This window comes from Hydra vulgaris, chromosome 13, assembly GCF_038396675.1.
Source record: "Hydra vulgaris chromosome 13, alternate assembly HydraT2T_AEP".
Lineage (NCBI taxonomy): Eukaryota > Metazoa > Cnidaria > Hydrozoa > Anthoathecata > Hydridae > Hydra > Hydra vulgaris.
In genome coordinates this window covers 37,122,947-37,144,390 of record NC_088932.1, presented here as the reverse complement: position 1 = coordinate 37,144,390, position 21,444 = coordinate 37,122,947, and the positions used below count along the sequence as shown (strand labels likewise).

Genomic DNA, 21,444 nt, shown 5'->3' with positions numbered 1-21,444 from the left:
AAACTGTTGCTTTTTGCAGTTTAAGAGGAACACCTGTAGAAACCAATTGATTCAATGTTTATACGATTGAGTTTACATTGTAAGTGCATTTTTTATTGAAATGTAATATGAAAATCTATGTGTTTGTGTGTGCGTTAATGTTGTTTTCATCATTAATTTTTGTGGCAATGCTATTTTTATCATCATGACTAACTATTGTAACAATTACCTCATTCATACTGACTATAAAAAGTGTCAACATGTAAAAAAGTTATTATTGCAAAAAGTTGTAAAAAGCAACAATAAAATAATATCGTGAGGTTTTGTTAATATAAAAGTTTGTTTTAACATAAAACAACCTGACAATATTGTTTTATTTTTGTTTTATACAACTTTTAACAATAACAGTTTCTTACATTTATTTTGTTGTCACTGTTTAATTTTTATTTTCAGGTATCCATCCAGTACCAAATATTCAGATGTGCTTGCTGCCCTATGTAGCAAGTATCCTTATTTGAATTAGTTTTCAAGGAGTGGTAGTTCATCACAACAATTGGTGCTGTGTGTAAGTTGATTAATGGCTAATATAATAAAATGAAGTATATAATATAATAAGAATATGTAAAATATTTTTAAATGTAAATGTATATTAAAATAATTTTTTAGTATTTTAAATGACTATCGTTAAAATTATATTGATACTATTTACTTTCTTTCTTTAAATGTAAATATTTATGAAAGTTTTTATCTTTTTATTATATTGGAACTGTACATAGTATTTTTAACAATCTTATTCTATTTTAAACTTGTAAAGCCCACATAGGGGCTCTATGAAAAGATTGTGGTGACTTTAGTCATCCATATCTTCTTTGAGCCCCTGCCTGTTTTTTATAAATCAACTTTTTTTGTATGTAAATGTTTCTTTGTAACTATATTTCTTATTATATAAACAGCAAATATATATTTAAAAAAAAAAAATTAAAAAAATATGTATATAATATATGTATATATAAATCTTAATGCTTATGTGAAATAAATTTACTTATAATGGCAGCCTACGCTAATGGAGAGTCTAAAAAATAAGTTCAAGAAGAAAAGAGCTCCTTTAATTAATGTTGAGACTGTTGCTATCCATAAAATCAAATTTGGAAATCCAGGAAGAGGACGCAAGCGCATAGAAAATTGTCTTGAGAATGACCAAGCTTGTAGTAGGACACATAGAAACTTGGTAAAAATTAAGCTTCACTGTTTTGAGATATTATGTTTTGATATATTATTGAAATATTAAAAAAAGATGAAATGATTATTGAAAAATAAATTTCTTTAGCCACATTCTCTGCCTATTGGTGAGGATGATGCAACTGTAGCAAAACATCATCAGGATATGATAATTGAATACCGTAAACTTCGTCCAGATATGAATATGTTGATTGATCGTCAGCAACGTAGTTGGTCTATGCGAGCAAAGGATTTCGACGGAAGTCTTCGCACAGTTGATCTAAAAGCTAAATACCCATGGCTCTGCTCTGCTCAATTGGTAGGCTTTTAACTATTCTGTGGATTTTATTTTTTGTGTGTTCCAACTTAAAAATAATCTTTATAATAATGATGTTAAAGCATTTTAGCGAAATGAAACTGAGATTTGGTAAAGATCTCGGTAAAGAACTTCATCAACGGATGAAGGGCATGGAAGATAAAATCTTAAGCTTGGTTAAATTAAAGTGTAAAGACAATTTTGTTTCTGAAATTTTTGCTGAAATTGAGTGTGAAATTAATGAAAGCACTAAGAGAGGTAATAAATTTTGTATAATACAAGATATTTCTGTTTTCCAATTAACTATTGGTAAAAGTTTTTATGCTTTTTTCTGTTGAATATTGTTTTATAATTTAATTCTGTTTTATGTTTCTATTGCCATTTTTTTTACTATTTCAGATGCTACATTCAATGGAGCAATTCTTTTTTATGATTTCCACGGCTATTCAAAGAATCTGTTGAAACCTTGGTTACATTTAACCCTCTAAGGTTCTTCAAAGAACCATTCGGCTTTAGAGTGTAAGGGTGAAATAAGTATTTGGTAATAGAAATTTGTTTATTTGTACTGTAAGTGGAATTTTAAAACTTTAAATACTTTAGCTTTATTTTTTTTTTTTTTTCTTAGAGAGTTGGAACAAAAACTAAGTATAAATTATATGATTAGTATAGTTAAATAAATGAAGCATTTATATCTGTGCCTCAGAAGTCAAAGGTCGGTTGTCACGTTTTAGAGATTGTCCAGGAGAAAGGAAACAGTAAAACAATTAGTCTTTTTTGACTAATTCTTGATGGTTAAATTTATGTTAATTTTTTTCGTGGTTTATTTAATTTGTCTTAAGGCACATGAAATATAATTTTGACAAAAGATAAATAAAAAGTCAAATAAAAAAAGTTAAAGGTCATTTTTGGATAACAGACGTTTTTCCTTCGAACGTTGTGGGGACACCAGACCTTTTATATTGACCCAATTTTGTTTCACATTGGTATAGGATTACAGTCTTTATACCTTTGTAGATACTGAAAAAACTAAAAAGGTCTCATTCATAACTCATTTTCGCAAAAAACTGGACAACCGACCTTTGTCTTCTGAGGTACAGGTATAAAGATTTAAAGTTTATTTTAGTTTATAGTTTTACTTTAGACAACTTTATAAAGAAAACGAGGGAAATAGGTAAAAAAATTATAACTATATATTTATTTATGTGTAAATATTATTTTATCGATTAATATGAGGTATATTTTTTGTCTTTAGTGTCTAGTAGAAGCATAACTGGTAGGGCTGTGTTTTAAATTTTATATATTTTGTATGGAGAAATATGTGCAAAAGGTGAAAGAGTTATTTAATATAAATATGACGCTTTTAAGGTGTTCGCATTTTACTGATATTTTTATTAAAACAAAATTTTTTGCACGTTTAACCCTATTTTAGCATCCTCTTCATCCTGTGAAAAGGTGAGGTTATGCTTTTTATTTTGATTAAATAAAATTACAAATATTTATAATTTTAATTACATTCTTCTATTTGTAATTTTAGAGTCGTTAACATTTGAGAGCTTTAGTGATTTTAGATTCGTTAACATTTAAGCAGTACAGAATGTATCGCTCCAAACACCAAGTGCCTCTTTCGGAGAGGTCCTTCAATAAGTGGTGAAGTAATGGCGTATGGATGAGCCCTCCATTTGAAGGAGGACTCATCAATACCGGGGTGTTGGGAGACACCGAAGAAAAAACAACAACCAAAAGGTTGTAAATGTCTTCTTTCAGTGAAGATATTTACAACTTTTATGTTGCTGCTTTTTCTTCGGTGACTTATTTTTTTTTAATTCAATTTTTTTTTTTAACTTATAATTTTTTTTAATAATATATTATGTTGTATATTTGATTTGTTTTGGTTTTTTTCAGTTAAAACTTTGTTTGTTTTTCACAAGTTAAACTTATAATATAGTTAAATTGATTTATTACCCAATTATCATAATATAATGATCCTACATTCTATTGTTAAATTCTATTGTAAAATGTTTATGTTATTGAAAACACTGCTTTTAAAATTTACTATAAGCCAAGACAATTTATTTAGCTATATAAATGTAGTTTATTTATATCTCAATTTGATTTTTTATCTTTAATGTTTGCAGTTCTTGAAGCATTTGTTATTTTGCTTTTTGAATAAAATATTTTAAACCTATTGTGATGTCTTTTAAACTAAACTAAAGTTTACTAAAAGCCAACATAAAATAACGTCATAAAGCATTACCGACAAACTGCATTATGACAGCAACTTAAGTATGACAACAGGCTACCGAAAAGCAGATAAATTGTTTTCCAGTTTGCTTGTTTGTTTTTTTTCTTTTATGTCTACTTATCTGTTACAATTTTTATTTTAGTTTTCGCATATGACGCATTAATGCAATATAAAAGATCAAAGTTTATATTGTTTTTTCAATTTATTATACACATGTTTGATTGTAAATTATTTTTTTTGTTGTTTCAAACGTATTTACACTCAGTTGCTGGGTTATTTTTAATAAATTTATTTAGTTGTGTGCATTTAAAGTCTTAAAGACAATTTTCTTTTTTTAAGAAAAATTCATCACGGGGATACCAAAGTATTAATAACTGTGTATAATTTACGTTCACTTGTTATTATTTAATCTTATTAATTCAATCTTTTTAATTAATTAAAGTTCATGTTATAAATAATATAACAAGAATTAGGCTTTAGTTTTTCGTCACTTTAAAGTAATATGAAGTGTTATCATTTTTGTCAGTAACTAAAAACGTGTTGTGTTGAACTAATGTCGAGGATAATTGCTCTGCCACACTAATATGACCTATGTCAGTTGTAAATTACTCAAATAATGTTAAATAATTGGTAAATTATTTCACCTTCTCATACTTTTTTTGTTAATTTGACAGATGGTTTAATTTTTCAATTTGAAGGCGTTTTTCTAAAAGGGTATTTAGGCTATTAGTTAATGTTTCGGAACTTTGAATTGTGGAAAACAGCCATTATAAATTAATTACGTAACAGACCAACCATAACCCGTATTACGAGTTGCTTTATGCAAGTAATTGTATGATTGTCTGTACTTGACTTTCAAGTCATTTATATATATATAAATATTATAAGTATTAATAATATGAATTCTTTTATTTTTTAGGAAATTCAATAAATACTTATCAAAAATTATCACAAATGCATAAACACGTTAAGAAGTATGTTGAACAGGTTTCTGTAGATTCAAGGTTTAATCTTGCTTTTTAAAATGCATAGGCTATGGAGAAACTAAGCTGTAGAAAAAATCTACTTTATAGCATCAAATCAACAACAACAAATATTGAACAATACAATTATGTTTAAAAAGTCTTTTAAGCTCCTCGTTGAAATTGGAAACACTGATTAATACAGTTATTCAAGTTAGTTCGTCAAAAAGGTACTAACTACTTTGTTTGACATTCAAATAAAAAGAGCTTTTACTAGTTAAATAAAAACTTCTATTATTTGATGCAACTCTTTATTTTTTGAGTTAATTTTTATACATTATTTCAAGGGAGTATAGATACCCTCATTGTCAAGTATAATATATATATATATATAAATATATATAAATATATATAAATATATATAAATATATATAAATATATATAAATATATATAAATATATATAAATATATATAAATATATATAAATATATATAAATATATATATATATATATATATATATATATATATATATATTTATATATTAATATATATTTATATATATATAAAACCGCTAAAATAAAAACAAAAACAAATTAATGCAATAGTTTCTTTTCATTCAAATATTGAAACAGAGGTTTCCGAAAGGAAGTTGTGACGTAACTTCCGTGATCCTAATTCAGACTACCGTCTGAAGGTCCGCATTCATTGCGTTGATAGTGTTCTAAATTATTTTATGATGCTAATTATACGGCTGATGAGATTTTGGTGTCATCTGCATATATTTTTGCAGTGCTTTTGATTATTTCTGGTTTGTCAGTGATGCGTGCTACTAAAAGGTATGGCCCTAAAATGGGATCCCTTTCCATAATGAATAAAAATTCGTCGTTTATTATATCGGTAAATATGTGTTCCATTGAATTGTCTCTCCTGTTTACATTCTCAAAATATCCGTTATTCCAGAAAATGTATGGAAAATTGAAATCGCCTAGTATTGTAATCTACTATCTGTACAATGTATGAGCTTTGAAACCATGTTTCAGTGATTCCAGCTATATTCACTTTTTTGATTCACACAAAATTTTAAATTGGTATATACATTTGAGGTATTTGCTAGTACTACTCAATTCTTTTTCCGTTCACAACATTACAATTAAACTTGAAAAACCTGGTTTCACGTATCTCATGTCGAAAGGAATCATTTAGTCTTCTCGCCGCATTTTTTGAGTCTCTTAATATTCTGAGCTCCATATTTTCATAATGCTCTGCTCGTATCATATCTTGTGAAGTAAAGATATCTTTGTACTGTGGGTTCTTTTTATCCCCAAGTTTTTTTGCCTTGGCCAATATTGGGTTTCTCTCTGACTCGTCACTTACTATAACTAATATTTTTACCTGTGTGTATAAAGCGTACTGGTGGTTTCGTCTGTACCACCAGTACGCTTTTTTTTTCTTTTTTTTTTTTCTTTATTACAATATTTATTACAATTTAAATAAATAAAACTTTGTTACAATAATAAAAGTTAACAAGTCAAGATATCGTTAAGAAAATAAATATTAAAAATAAATATAAAGAACGCGGATTACTCAAAGAAGACCATCAGGTCTTGTCACAGAGAAACCGCTAAATGCTTGTGGATAAAAAAACAAACAAAAAAATAAATAAAAAAGATTATACATTAAATATATACATATACTAATATATATGAGGGATTTTCAAAACATTTTAAAACTTAAAAGTAGATTAGTATATTATCAGTTGAAAAAATGAGTTTTTTAAGATTTTGTTTAAAAGAATCAAAATTACATTCTTGAGAAAAATCTTTGGAAGTATTTAGAACTATACTATTCCATAAAAATGGTCCGCAAAATGAAATTAAAAATTTTCCAAAATTAGTTTGAGAAAATGGCTGTCGAATTAAATTATCGTTACTTAAAATATATTTATTTCTATCTCTTTGTAAATACAAGTTACGAAAAGAAACGGGTGATAGGTGGGTCTTGCATTTATACATAAAACAAAGAATATTAAAAACATTGAACTCATGTATATTGAGTGCTTTCATATCATATAAAAGAGGGTTGGCGTGAGCAAAACGGTCCGTGAAATTTATAAGGCGTGCTACGTGTTTCTGTTGCCGATAGAGAGGTTTAAGCTACCCCAAGCAATGTTTGCATAATTAATATGGCAATGAATTAACGAATAATATAACTGAATTAAGGTATATTTATCTATAAAGTCTCTTATTTTGTATAAAACGCCTATACTCTTTGAAATTTTATTGCACAAGTTAGCAATGTGGCTTTTCCAATTAAGATTTTCATCGATATATACACCTAAAATTGCTTACTTACTAGTGCTTGTCTAGTTATATTTTGTGTCATTTGTAGTCTCAAGTGTGCCTTTTCATTTTTCAGCTAATTTATTTATTTTTCATAAACTGGTTTATACAAATCTAGAATACTTTTATTTGAATTTTTAATAGTTCGTAATTCAGATGCATGTTCATTTTATAAATCGGCTAGTGCTTTGTCTGACGTCGCTTTGGTGATGTAATTTGCAAAATTTGGTCAAGCATCGCTTTGATAATGTCTGTTATTTTTTTTTTAGTACAAAAAAATTTCAGTATCCATTCCAAAAATTTAATATCCAAATGTTCATGTTATGTAAACTTTTCGTCTTATTTTTGTTATCGTAATAAAAGTTTTATTTTGTTATTGTTTTTAATCTTCTCATAAATACGTTTGCCATCTTTTAAAACGGCGCGTAAATAATAAAAAATTAAATCCGAGTTTTTATAAGTTAACTTGTCAATTTTTAATTTTTAAAAATAAAACCTTTCACAAATAAATCAAAATGTTTTGATTTTTTGTAAAGCGCTTAGTTTTAAGATTAGTAAAAAAGTTGTTTTTAAAAAGTAATTTAATTTAAAAATGTAAGTTAGTTAAAATGAAAAAATATATATATTCAATATAAGTTGTTATATTCATTAACAGAATAAACTAGTTTATTAGAAATTGAATGCTATTACTACTACGATTAACATTTATCATCTGTACAATTTTCGGATTGTACACTGAAATTCTCTAAAAGTTTGTTTCCTTTCATTAAGTGATAGCTTAAAAGTTTGAAATTATTTTTATGCTGTTCATTACAAAATATGTTTAGGTAAAATTATAGTACATAGATTATAGTACATAAAAAGTCATAGAATAAGAATATATTTAGAGGATATTGGGTCCGAATCGTTGTAAAATATAATGAATACATGATTATATCAAATATAGTAATGAGAAAATGGTCGGGAGAATCCCTATAACTTTAAGCAATATTTTGATCTCAATAACACAAAATTAATATTATTCTAAACTCATATGAATAACTGTAGGAACAAATCTATTTTATTACAAAGAAAATTATTATGAAATTGTAAATAAGAACTGTCTTATTTACAATTTCATAATAATTAAGGAAATAAGAAAACACTTTTTTTTTTTAGATAATTGATAAGTAATTTTTAATACGTTCTGCAACAATGGGCTCTATTAGTTAACAATCATGACATGTTGTAGATATAAATATTTTTTTTTTTACAATTTAACCAGAACAAAATAGAATCAAAAATAATACGTTATTTTATTGATATTTTATATATAGAAATGTGGTTATTCCATATAAAATTGCCTTAATTTAAAAAAAGGTACTTAAAACATTATGAAAAAATATTAACTTCATCATTAACCTTCACTGATAATCAGTTCAAAAGTTGTATTAGATGGTACACTAGGATAAAAAAAGAAAAAAAAATTGAAAGATTGATCGCTTAAGTTGATTTTATTGAAAAACCTTTGACGTTTTTTTTTAATATACAATATAATTTTACACTACTTGAGCCGCACATATAAAACTCCCAAACAACCTTGTAGCAAAACGTTTAAAACTTGTTTTGGAACTTATACTGGAATTTGTTTTTTTGGAAGCACAAGATAATAGCATAAGGTCCTCAAGATTACTCTGTTTTTGTTTTATTGTGTCTAAACTGCTTTGGTAGAAATCGCAAATCTTATTAAATATATAGAAAATGCTAACACAAACTAATTTGTTAGTTATTTGATTTTTTTGCTGTTAATGTCTGGTAAAAAGAGTTTATCTTGGCAAGTTAAAAGAATAGTATAATGGGTGCGGTCTAAATACAGTCATTTCGCAATTCAGCTTTTAAATTCTCTATCTTCATTGTGTTGCTCCATCTAGTTAAAGCAATAAAACTATTTCATGTCAATAATATTGAAAGTAGTTATAATAGATAAATTGATAAGTTTTAATAAGCAATTGTTTCAATTTGATTAATCTTTCTATATTACATTTGGATTCAAAAGAAGTCTGTTGGTGTTTTTTTTTTCTCTACTTTTTATTAAAGTTAAAGTCACTGAACGGATTATACTTATTTACTCAACAATAATTTTTTCACTTTTAACACTTCTAAAATATCTGCTCTTTTTTACTTCCTGATTTTTTGCATTATAGTTTTTTGGAGTTAAAAATTTTCGGAAAGTTCAAAAACTGTCAAACGGTGTATAAGGTGTTTTGTCACGGTGTAAATTTTCAAGCTATAAATTTTTTCACTATATCGAGATATCATGTTTTAAAACAGAGCCTTTTTTGTACTTTTTCCAGCCATCATGGATTTTTTGTTAGTTTTAAAATAAATCTTTTTAAACGAAATAACTATTCCTTTCTTTACTTATATTCTATAGAGTAAATTCCTTTTACCATTGTTAGTGAATAAAAGTGTATTTAATATGAGATACAAGCAGTAAAGCATATTTAAATACAAAATAAATAAGACGTTAAAAAAGTAAATCTTTTTTTTTCCTAGTTTTTCCTAAATTATTTAAAAACATTTAGTCCTTTTTTTATTCCTAGTTTTTTTGCTATATAAAATTCAATAAAGTTATTTAATTTGTTTATATTGACATCAACCTAATGTCGTTAATATTTGTATTTGTTTTAATTGAGTTCTTGTTGTTAAATAAATATAGAACATTAAACTATTTTGTTGATAATTTGATGTTTTTATTGCAATGTTTGTTTATTATATTGCTGAAGAAGATCTTATATGATTGTGGATCATGTTTGTTGGATACTTTGAAGTTTAATAAGTTTTTATTTCTAGGGTTTTTCAAGGTAAGGTTTTCAACAAAATCAAATTGTTTGAATAAGTTCATCGGTTTCTTGTAAAAAATTATTTTCTTGCGAAGTTTTTTTGATTAGTCTAATAATTATAACAGTTTTTTTCAATTTTAACAACATGTTTCGATTATACAACAATCATTTTCAAGTATAAAACTGTTAAATGCCAAAACTATTTAATATAATATAAACATTAAATTAATTTGTTTGTCAAACAAAAGAAAACATGAAAGGTGTGAAAAGCTACGTCATAGAATAATGGAAAATTTAGATAACTAGTGTAATACATAAGTCATAGAGTAATAGAAAACGTCGATTAGAGCTAATAGCGTGTAATTAAAAAACCTGTTTATTAAGATCAGATTTTTCCCACATAATATGTAACACTTCTTTGAATTTTAAGTAATGTGAAGTTTGGACGTAGTCTAATACTGAAAAAGAGTCTTTATTGGCTCCATTAAAGCGACTAGTTTTTGAGCAAATATGTTAATTTATATAAGAAGTTTTTTGTAATTTTAAGTGTTCCTCAATTCTTTTACTTAATTTTAATTTAATTCAACTTTTAATTGCTTTCACTTTTTCTCATATTTGTATTTCCTGCATGAGTCTCCATTATTAATAATACTGCCAAAAAATTGCTGAAGTTACATAAAGTTTACAAGTCATTCAAAAAAAGTTGCAAATTTTGAGGAATATAGTATGAAAAAGGAAATTTTTAAAAATAATTTACATGAACTTTTTGATGTTGCAAGATCAGATGCATTGCAGAATATGCACAATGAGGAAGACAAAGCGTTTCTGGTATCCCAGCGAGAAGATCTCTCCAGTTCCAGTTTTGTAGGTATGGATAAGTATTTGGCCTAACAGAAATCTCGAAAAATTAAACGAGTAGTAAAGCATTTAAAACAGAAAGAAAAGGATACTGAAAATGCCAGAAAATATCAAGAAGTGGTCGCTTCAACTCTGTCAGAACATTCTTCAAACTCTACCGCTTTTGAAACTGAGTTTGTATCTGATGATGAACTTTTCAGCAACATCAACGGGTGATGCGGAAGTTATCGGACAAAATAAAAACGTCAATAACTTATTTATAAATAAAAAAACAAACTACTATTAAATTTTTTTTCAAATAAAGCATTTATCTTTTAATAAAAATATATTATTTTTTATATGAAAAAACACCACCATCTGCAATTGATCTCAATTTTGCTCTGACGCCTTCCGTATGCGACTGTAAAAAGTTTAAATCAATTTCTTGTAGTTTTAGTTTAATGCGATTAATCTAAACTTGCTCTGTTGAAGCTTGCCAATCTTCCTCGTAAACCATCTGTGCCAAATGTCCCCAAAAATTTTCAATTGGTCGTGCTTGAGGCACATTTGGGGGATTGGATTCTTTATCAACGTAATAGACATATTGGTCCATCCAATTTAGAGAATCTTTAGAATAATGAGAACTTGCTAAATCTGGCCCAAATAAATAGTTAAAGTCTCCATGATACTTGTGAATAAATGGAAGAAGTCGTTTTTCTAAACATTCATTAATATAGATTGATGAATTGATCGCTACAGCCTTGGAAGTGCGAAACGATGGCTCGGACATACCACGGTCAGATATGGCTATCCACATTAATAATTTTTTGGAAATTTCTCTTTTCCTATAAAACAAACACTTTTTGGGCATGTCTTTTTGTTGTTTGTGTAGTATTTAGAAGTTCCAGGCATGTTGTCCCCTGCAAAACAAAAGAATTTTTCGTCATCGATGACTAGAAGCGATTTTGTGTTATAGAGTTGGTTAACTAGTTTCCTGCTTCTTTTCTTTGCCTTTATTTGTTGTTCTATAGTGTATTTTGGAGTCTTTTCACGTTTTCTATATTTAATATTCATTTTTTTTTAACTGACGACCAATTGTCGATTGATTTACACCGAATTTAATACCTATTTTTCTCTGACTGACCCCTTTTTGATTGTTGATAAGCCTCGTTAATTCGGCTTTCTTTTCTCTAGTCCAGGATGTCGGACGACCAGGGTGCTTTCTATCAGAAAACGATTGAACAGTTTCAAGTCTTTTTAGGTTATTATATATTGTACTTCGAGCAAATCCTTCCTTTTCAAAATGATTTAAGATTTATTTATTTTTTATATTAGGTTTATTTACAAAAAACGTTTTTAGACGCTTTCGAAAAGATTCTCGTTCAGCTGCATTTAACCTCATTTTATAGCTTTCTATTCACTCACTGACGAGTCCGCATTTTTTTTTTGTGGAGGCCAAAACTTCACAGCGCTTTTTGAAGCAATTCTTTTGATCGTCCAGCCCTGAAATTTTACAAATAATCTTTTGCCGACTAACAATAGCTATATTTGTTACATTTGATTCAATAAGTCTTTTAGATTTAGTAAAATGAATTAATTTGTTTTTTAAGAGTGCAATAAATTTGTAATGGCAAGTTAGCGTAACGGTCTTCAGAAATTCAAACAAATAAAAGTCCAGGTGTGTTTACATTTTGAAAATAAATGTAAATGCTCCTTTATGTTTACATTTGGTTATATACATTGAAAGAAATGAAAATCAAGAAAATTTAGTGATTTAAAGTTAGTTAACAAAGGATTAGTGCAATAAACATTAAGTATTGAAAGAAAAGAAGAAAATAAAGTCAAACATTCGAAGGAGGTGTTTAAAAAGTGTGAATGAAGTGGAATTAAGTGAATTAAATGGAATATTAAGGAAAAAATCAAAGAAAGAAAAAATACAAATTAGAAAACAGTGAATAAATAGTGATAAATAGTGAATAAAAGGTTGGAACAGAAGAATTTGAATTAAACAGAAAAACGTAAGAACAGACATCAACGATTTGGTGAGTTTAATTTTGATTTAATTAAATTTTTATTAAAATGAAAGAAACGGCGCTTCAAAGAGAACGACGTCTTGTAAAGGCTCGTCAAAAATATCATTTGAAGCGCAAAAATGAAACTGAGGGAGATAAAGAAGCAAGGCGTGCAAAGCGAAGAGTTTTAAACGAAAATGAGGGCGAAGAAGCTCGATCTTCTCGACTTAGTCGAAAAGCCAAGTCGCAGCGTAATTCTCATGAGGCTGAAACCAAAGCTCAAAGGATTCGTTGCCTTAAAGAGCAAAATATTCGAACAAAAAAGACTCATGCGGCTGAAACCAATGCTCAAAGGATTCGTTGCCTCGCAGAGCAAAATATTCGAACAAAAAAAGCTTGTGCGGCTGAAACCAAAGAACAGTGGATTCGTCGCCTTGCAAAACAAAATATTCGAAATAAAAAACGTCGTGCGGCTGAAACCCAAAATTAAACGAATTCGCCGCCGAGAACAAGATGCACAAAGACGCGCTCTTGCCAAACGCAATGAAACTGAGCAATGAAACGCAATGAAACGTCTGAAACGCTTAGCTCGATTGCAAGTTTCAAATGCTCAACGAGCTGCAAGTGCAGAAGAATTTTATCGCACTATTAATACTTTTTTTATAGCTTTCTATTCACTGACTGACGAGTCCGCATTTTTTGATTTTTTGATATTTTTTTTGTGGAGGCCAAAATTTCACAGCGCTTTTTGAAGCAATTCTTTTGATCGTACATCCCTGAAGTTTTACAAATAATCTTTTGCCGACTAACAATAGCTATATTTGTTACATTTGATTCAATAAGTATTTTAGATTTACGATGCCCCACCTCCCCGTTGGTTAGATCTGGAACTCCGAAAAAAATATCGGAAACCGAGAGGGCATCAAAAAGTGTTAAGTATCAATATAAATTTAATTAAAAATTTTACAAATATTCCACTCGTTAATTTCAGACAAATAAAAATGCGTCCAAAAAAGAACAAATACATCAACCGAGAAGAAGACCCAACCAACATTTAAATTAATAATAAAAAAAAATATGCTCCAAATTTTTGTTCATTATTATATACAGAATTCAAAATAAATTTCTATTGAATATTAATCATTATCAATAAGTGTAATAATTCAATTTTATCAAGACTAAAAAGTAGAAAATAAAATAAATAAATAAAACTTTTTAAAAATAGCTTTCTATTCAATCGACTAAAAAGTAAAAAATAACTTTTTTCTGTTTCTGGTACTCGTGGAAATCATGTACTTAGTAATAATCACTTTTGTAAAGCCAATACTGGAAGACATTGAAGGCAATTCATGTACGTATGTAAACAAACAAACTCATCGAAGTAAAGGAATAGAAAGTTTGGCGCCTTTAGCTTTATGTACATTTAAAACGAATTTGATTTTGAAAGCATCTGACTTAAAAAGCGCCAAACTTTTTATTCCTTTATTTCGCTGAGTTTGTTTGTTTACATACGTACATGAATTGCCTTCAATGTCTTCCAGTATTGGCTTTACAAAAGTGATTATTACAAAAGTGATCAAATAATGAAATTAGGATTTGTCCGATAACTTCCGCATCACCCGTTATATATATGTATATATATATGCATATATATTTATAATAGATATATATATATATATATTTAAAATATTACATATAAAATATAATATATATTTTATATATATAATATATATATATATATATATATATATATATATATATATATATATATATATATATATATATATAATAAAAGAAATTTATAATTAAAAAAATATATTCAAAACTAATACCAAGACTTGAGTTTAACATTAAATCAGGAACTTGTGAGTTTTGAAAACTATTTTCTTCAAGACTGACGCTCCCAATCATATTACTAACATCCTCAATATTATTTCCTAATAAAAATAAAAAATATAACTTTTATCATTTACTCACTTTATTTATATACTGTATGGCACAATATGCACAAATATAAATACACAGTTAAGTCAAAAAAAATCTGACATATTTGTACTGAATATTATATGAAGTACACAGAGTTTTTACCCTATTCTATACTATATATTTATTAGTAGATAAAGCAAAAACACTATTTGCAAGAACATTATTTGCATTTTCTATGAGTATTTAAATTTTTTTGTGTGATTTCAAATCGCTCGTTGTACATTAAATCATTAATTTTTTTAATTTGAACCAATTAAGCGCATTTTTTCTTCAAAATTTCAAAACAGTTCATGGAAATGACAACCACATGCAAACACTACCACGATTATAGACTGCAATTGCACTCCAAATCAAAATTACTTAATATTGATAATAAAGGTCCAACGATAGGATTGAAGCGAGATTTTTGTGCCCTGTAAACATTGACTTCATTATTTATTAACTGCTTAACTTGTGTTTCGTTTTGAAAAAAGCATGTTGCTATTTTCTCAAACAATTCTTTTAATGTAAAGCTTTTTTAAAATTTGAAGCAACCACAAATTACTTTTGTGAATGCTGAGGCTTTAATGGGAGCGGTACGATCAAAAATTAAAATCCTCGGCAATGCAATTTCGAAATAAGTAGGCACTAACATTCACACTTGAAGCAGCTGAGTTCTAATATGTGAGCTTCAAATATGTATATCCTTCAAAATACCCAACAATATTGTTGGCTTTTAAAATGTTTAACCTTCTTTATTTAAAAGATGTTTCTGATTGACGTTATCTGTTGGTTTGATATGCTGAATGATACCATAGATTGTTTTATTAGGCTTTTAATTTCTTGCACCGAAAATTTCCACTTAGGCTTAATTAGCAATAGATGTTTCAGCCGTGCTTTTTTATAATAATAGTCGAACCTTTTTTTGACCCAAACTGTTTTAAATACACGCACACAGATGCATTTTATTACGTCATCTGGCTATTTGCATTACTGTCGCCCTCATAAGTTTACAAAATAACGTAAAATATAGAACAAAAAATAAAAAAAAACGATTTACAAAGATGTCCTTTATGAACTTAAACGAAAACTTCCTGATAAAATATATAAAAAAAGAAAATAAGAAGTAAAAGAAAAACAAAAGAGAAAATTCTATTGGAACTATATAAGATAGTTCCGTGTATTAGTGATTAATTTTAAACTTATTCTGTCATTAATTATTCAAAAGGTTTTTCTTTTTTTAAAAAGATAAATAAATAAGACCTGTTTTACAAAGAAATCTTTTTGACCATCGCCGTTGATCGATTATTTTTGCCAGTTTGGCTTTGGAATACCGTTTTGTCCTTCACCTATTTTTTCTTTTTGTTTTTGTTTAACTGGTGTTTGCGGGTGCGTTCTTTTTCGATCGTTTGCTTGCTCAATTGCCACATTGTCCTCGTCGTTGTTTTTGTCAAAATTATCGTTGCTCGATATTTTCCCATCTTCAACGTCTTTTTCCTTCTCTTTTTTCTGAATCTTTTTTGGTTTATGTACCATAAATGGATTGTCGACTAAAATAAGATTTTCAATTGGGTGTAAACATTTTAATTTTTCTTTTTCCAAGCGTCTTTCTTCGTCAAAGACGTTTTCGTTTTTGTGTTGTATATTTTTTTTTTGTTTTTTACATCTTCCGGTAAACTCAAATTAAGTTGGTGTTCTAAATTAATATTGGAATTTTTTCTACTTGAGGAATATGTAGAGTCTTTTACCTCTCGTCTTGGTGTTGTCATAACTGCTGTTGGCTTTTGTGATGGTAGAGTATAACCAAATACGGGTGCTTTGCCTTAATTATCAATGAAACTTTTACCAAACGTAAGATCAAATGCTTTTTCAACTGTTGTTGGGTTTTTTATTTCATGGTTGTTAGTTGGTAGAACACAAGCATCTCTTGGTACATGTTTGCTTTGGCAGTTATTACAATAAAATCTTTCCAGCAAAGTTTAGGTTAATTTTCGTTTCATTGATTTTGATATTATGTGGTAAATATTTTACCATTGTGTTGAGTTTAACTCTAAATTGTCTCCGACCATTTTGAGTTGCTGACTTTTGAATATCTCCGACCATTTTGAACTGCTGACTTTTGAATAATCCAAACGGGACATGAAATTCAACTACACGTTCTCGTAACACCTCTACTTGACTTGTTACACTGGCATTAGACTAATAGTTGTGAAACAGTTAAATGTTTTAATGGTTGTTTAGAAATATTCATTTATGTGATAATGTGCATTACTTATATAATAAAAAAATATAAAATTAAAAACTGATATAAAAACATAATTAATATTATGAAATATAATACAATAGATGTATGCGTGAGTAATTTATTAGTAATTTATTAGTAATTTATTAGTAATTTATTAGTAATTTATTAGTAATTTATTAGTAATTTATTAGTAATTTATTAGTAATTTATTAGTAATTTATTAGTAATTTATTAGTAATTTATTTATAATTTATTAGTAATTTATTTATAATTTATTAGTAATTTATTTATAATTTATTAGCCTAGAGATATTTGAAGTAGAGTAATAGAGTTATTATTAGTTGTTACTTATGTTTGTATTGAGCTTTGTAATTTGGTCCGGTGTATTTAATTTTTGTTTTGATATGCCTTCCTATAGCTGCCATCTTTATTTAAAGACTAAGTTTTGCTTCTGTATTTTTTATTAAAACTATTTTTTAAGTATTTTATAATATTTGATAAGTTATGTTATTTATGTATTTTATAATATTTGTTGTTTATGTATTTTATAATATTTGATAAGTTATGTTATTCCATAGCTGATTTTTTTTGCTTATATGTTTTTCTCAAGTTATATAATTTGTTGAAATTTATTTGCTTGCTTAAATACTTGGATACTATTAGTTTAATAAATAACAATTGAATCGTAAAAACCGGCCTACTGCTTTTTGGACTTGTAAGCAACAAGTCCAGCCATGTATTTAAATAGGTTCTACCTGTTACATAGATCTGGTGCAGCATTTGATATTAGTATTTATGTTCTTTTATAATGTTACCATAAATAACAACTATTCTACTTTTATTCCTCTTTCCTAAATTTGAATGGGCATTTGATTTCTAGTACTCCAGCTTCATGGCATTTACAATTAACAAATTTTTAATGTTAACGCACAATCCAGCACTAGTTAATTAGAAGTTTTTGTGCTCTTGCTGCTTGTAAAGTTTTATAGCACTTTTAGCGTTTTTTTCGTTTCTTTTGCCGTAGTTGAAAACAGGTACATTTGGGCTATGCTTATATTGCATTACTTCATTAATAAAGTTTAATGATGATTTTCAACATCAGTACAAAAGACTTGTTTGGATATCGAAGCTGTAATACGACCTGCTCTGTGTAAATGCCAAGTTTTATTATCATTTTGTGTTGTAGTAATACCAGCAACTTTTTCAAATTGCTTTTGATAACTTTATTTCATATATTCTTTATAGCGCCGCCTTGAAATTTTTTCGACTTCATATAAAGAATTAACTACTGCTGAATCATGTAAAAAGATTAAGGGCTCTGGCAAACTTTTACGTTTATCTTCATCAGCTGATTCTGTTTTGCTGCCATAACTGGTGTTTGATAACCAACTTATAAATGTAAACACTGCTGCTTTGGGGGAAATTTTAGAAAGAGATTCTAAATCTTTTTTATCTTCTTGTAAAAAGAGATTTGGTATTGTAAATAGCCAGAGTATTTATCACGTACTATATATACTGCTGTTGATAGCAGAAAAATGCGCATCTTGTTTTCTTTTTTCTTTTTTTTCTTTTTTTTGCTATATATATATTTATTCAAGTCGTTAACAATGATATAAATACAAATAGCTCATTGAATTATCATCAAGCTCCTTAGTCTATACCGTAAATACAAAACATTAAAAATTAAAAAGCGTAACATAATATAATAAACGTTTTTCTTAAGACTTTATAAAATAAAATAAGTTTTAAGTTTTAAATTTGAGTTCACTATCACGTAATAATCAAAAATATCTCTATTAGCGCCCAGATTTGTTTAAATATAAACATTTAGCAAAAAAGTTGAAATTAGGGTGCAATAGAATTATATCTCAGTTAAGTGATAGTCAAAATAGACATTTAAGTAATAGTCAAAACAGAGTATCAAATATGGTTGAGTTTTCTGGGGATGTTGAATTTAGTGACCTAAATCAGTGTATGTTGTACACAAATTAATAAAAGATGCAGTAAACAATATACTACTGATTCTAATGAAGTCTAGAAAATTTGAAAAATGTGACATACCAAAAGATGTCCAAGCATGAACTAGAACTCCACGTTAAATTGTATTTACGTTTTATTGAGCAAGTGTAATAGCATTTAAATTTACAAGGGTTTGAAGTAGATATTAGTAAAGGCCAATGCAGTAAAATCTTTTAATAAAATAGATTTCAAATGTTTGCCTATTAATGTAATTTTGAATATTACGTTGTATAGTGTATTTTTAGTTGTATAAACAGTAAATGTAAGAAATTGTATGAATTAATACATTTATATAATACAAAGTAAATAATACATTAGTATACTAGTAGATGATTTTGGTGCAATTTTGTTATTATAAAATCAATATAACATTTATTTTTGCATTATAAAAACTATAATATAGATGTACATGTTGAACTCTGTACAAGTTAATTTGATAAAATTTAAAAGTATTAGTTTTCTGTTATTATTTTTAAAGCCAATTCGTGTGCGCATTTGTATATACATGTAATAAAAATACGTTAAAAAGGCGCGTTATGTGTCTAATAATCTACGTGTCTAAAACGTTTTTCTGATACGTGTTCTACTCTTTAAAATGGCTAACATACATTCGGGAATAACACGTATTCTAAAAGGTTTTAAATGCACATTCAGTACCATAAAAACACCTAATAATATCTAATTACAGTGTTTTATGTGTATTTTCAAGAGTTACAAATGCGAGTTTGATACTCAGTAGGGTTCGCATTTTATCTGAAGCGTACTTCTTATTGCGTGTTTGACACGATATAATGGCTGACATACATACCATATTAGACACATAACGAATAATGCGTATTCAAATAAGTTTTACAACTTAATGTGCCAACTGGGTGGTCACTTAAGATTCATATTCTTTGATTGAACTTGTTCAGTGTTAGTTCTTGATGTGTTCCAACTAGGGCTTCCTGTTAGAACTTTTTTAAAGTTCTAACAGGAAGCCCTAGTTAGAACTTTAAAAAAGTTCTAACAGGAAGAATTTGTTCAAAGTCTAACTTCTAAAAGTTCGACTTTGAACAAATTCGAAGTATTGAAAAAAAAAGTTCAAACGGTTTCGAAATTTATTTTAGTTATGCTAAAACACACAAAATTAAAACAAAGTATATACGTTAAAGTATTTTTTTTTTATCGTCATTAATAAGGAAAAAAATAAATAATATCAATGGATACTCTTCATAGTTTGCTTTGAAAAAAGTAGTGCATTTAAAGTTTTGTCATATAAAGTACTTCTATAAAGACTATAAAAAGCTCTCTCAGCTACGACTGATATAGGAGGAATTGTTTGAAGAACTTTCAAAGTTCAATCTAAATACTTGTGCCTAGCTTTGCTAGCTTCAAAAACAGCTATTTCTTTTTGAACAAGGTTTCTGATTGTTAAACAAAAAGTTTAGGTTGTTGAGCTAAATTCAATTAACTTTTAATTAATTTTTGTACCAGCTTCAGGAACTTTCTTGCAAATTTAATCACAATTTTAGAATACAAAGGCTTAGCATCTCTTTTTGAAGTTAATTTTGAGTATTAATGGCCAACTTTAGTGGTTTTAAAGCAAGACAATGTTCATATATAACATCAAGCTCATTTTTAGTTAGAGGTATCAATACTCATACCAATCAGAGCTAATTTTACTTATGTTTGCACCTCCAAAAACCTTTTAAGCATAATAATAGTACTGATACATCTTGTCCTTGAATCACAAATCAAAGCTTTTTCTTTTCCAAGCTTTTCAATTACATTTGATTGAAGTTCATCATCATTGCTCACGGGTGATTTACGAAATTTTTTCATCAATTATCTCATTTTTGTCACAGTTTCTTGATATTCAAGTTTCAATAATGGAATAGAATCTTCACTAACTGCATGAACAGTTTTAATATCACCACTAACTTAAACTTTCAAGTTGTTACTTTTAAAAAAGTATTGCACAACAAAAATTTAAAGTAACATAAACTGTCTTAAAAAGTAACAGTTTAAAAAAGATTTTGATTTAACTGTTAAAAAATGAAAATAGAGAACCTAATTTTTATATATAAACATGTTCAAACCTTTAGAGAAAAAAAGTTCGAACTTGACCTTCTTGAGAAATGGCAAAAGTTCGAACGTTCGGATCTGAACATGTGTGAACTGGAAGCCCTAGTTCCAGCTACATAGTTTGCTTGTGCAAGCTATTTCGTCATTTAGTTCTAGTTGAACACATGCTTGTATTTTGAACAAAAGAGCAGCCAGATGACTACAGGCTAAACCAAGTCCAGTTATACTGGAGCAATTATCATTTAAAACCAACTTTTTTTATGTAGTGCAACCCAAATGTTATAGTATTTGTGTATTTGTCCATGTCGCTGACTTGGCAGAACCTATAAATATTCATTTGTGTAAGCAAAAATGATTCGAACAAAGTCAACTTTTTGTCACCTTATAATATAAAAAGCTTATGAAACATTGAATAAAAAC

The 21,444-nt window shown here is 27.5% G+C and overlaps 2 protein-coding genes across 4 annotated transcripts in view; one reads left to right on the top strand and one right to left on the bottom strand.

The window, feature by feature from the left end:
• The window catches only part of LOC136089230 (uncharacterized), a 164,470-nt gene that overhangs the window by 93,295 nt on the left and 49,731 nt on the right, over positions 1–21,444 (bottom strand). For all 3 annotated transcript variants that reach the window (XM_065815022.1, XM_065815023.1, XM_065815024.1), the window contains one exon: positions 14,561–14,665. In XM_065815022.1, coding sequence (XP_065671094.1) covers positions 14,561–14,665 — 105 coding nt within the window. The remainder of the gene's footprint in view (positions 1–14,560; positions 14,666–21,444) is intronic.
• On the top strand, positions 1,040–4,068 carry LOC136089231 (uncharacterized). The gene is made up of 4 exons (XM_065815025.1): positions 1,040–1,207; positions 1,307–1,771; positions 1,913–2,684; positions 2,766–4,068. Exons 1-2 carry the CDS (start codon positions 1,043–1,045, stop codon positions 1,526–1,528), a joined length of 387 nt encoding a protein of 128 aa, XP_065671097.1. The 5' UTR covers positions 1,040–1,042; the 3' UTR covers positions 1,529–1,771; positions 1,913–2,684; positions 2,766–4,068.

What these genes read in the sequence shown, in the direction of transcription:
- LOC136089231 (XM_065815025.1), top strand. Translation starts at nt 1,043, where the DNA reads ATGGAGAGTCTAAAAAATAAGTTCAAGAAGAAAAGAGCTCCTTTAATT. An exon ending in GTAGGACACATAGAAACTTG is followed by an intron (nt 1,208 to 1,306) that starts GTAAAAATTAAG and finishes AAATTTCTTTAG; the next exon opens with CCACATTCTCTGCCTATTGG.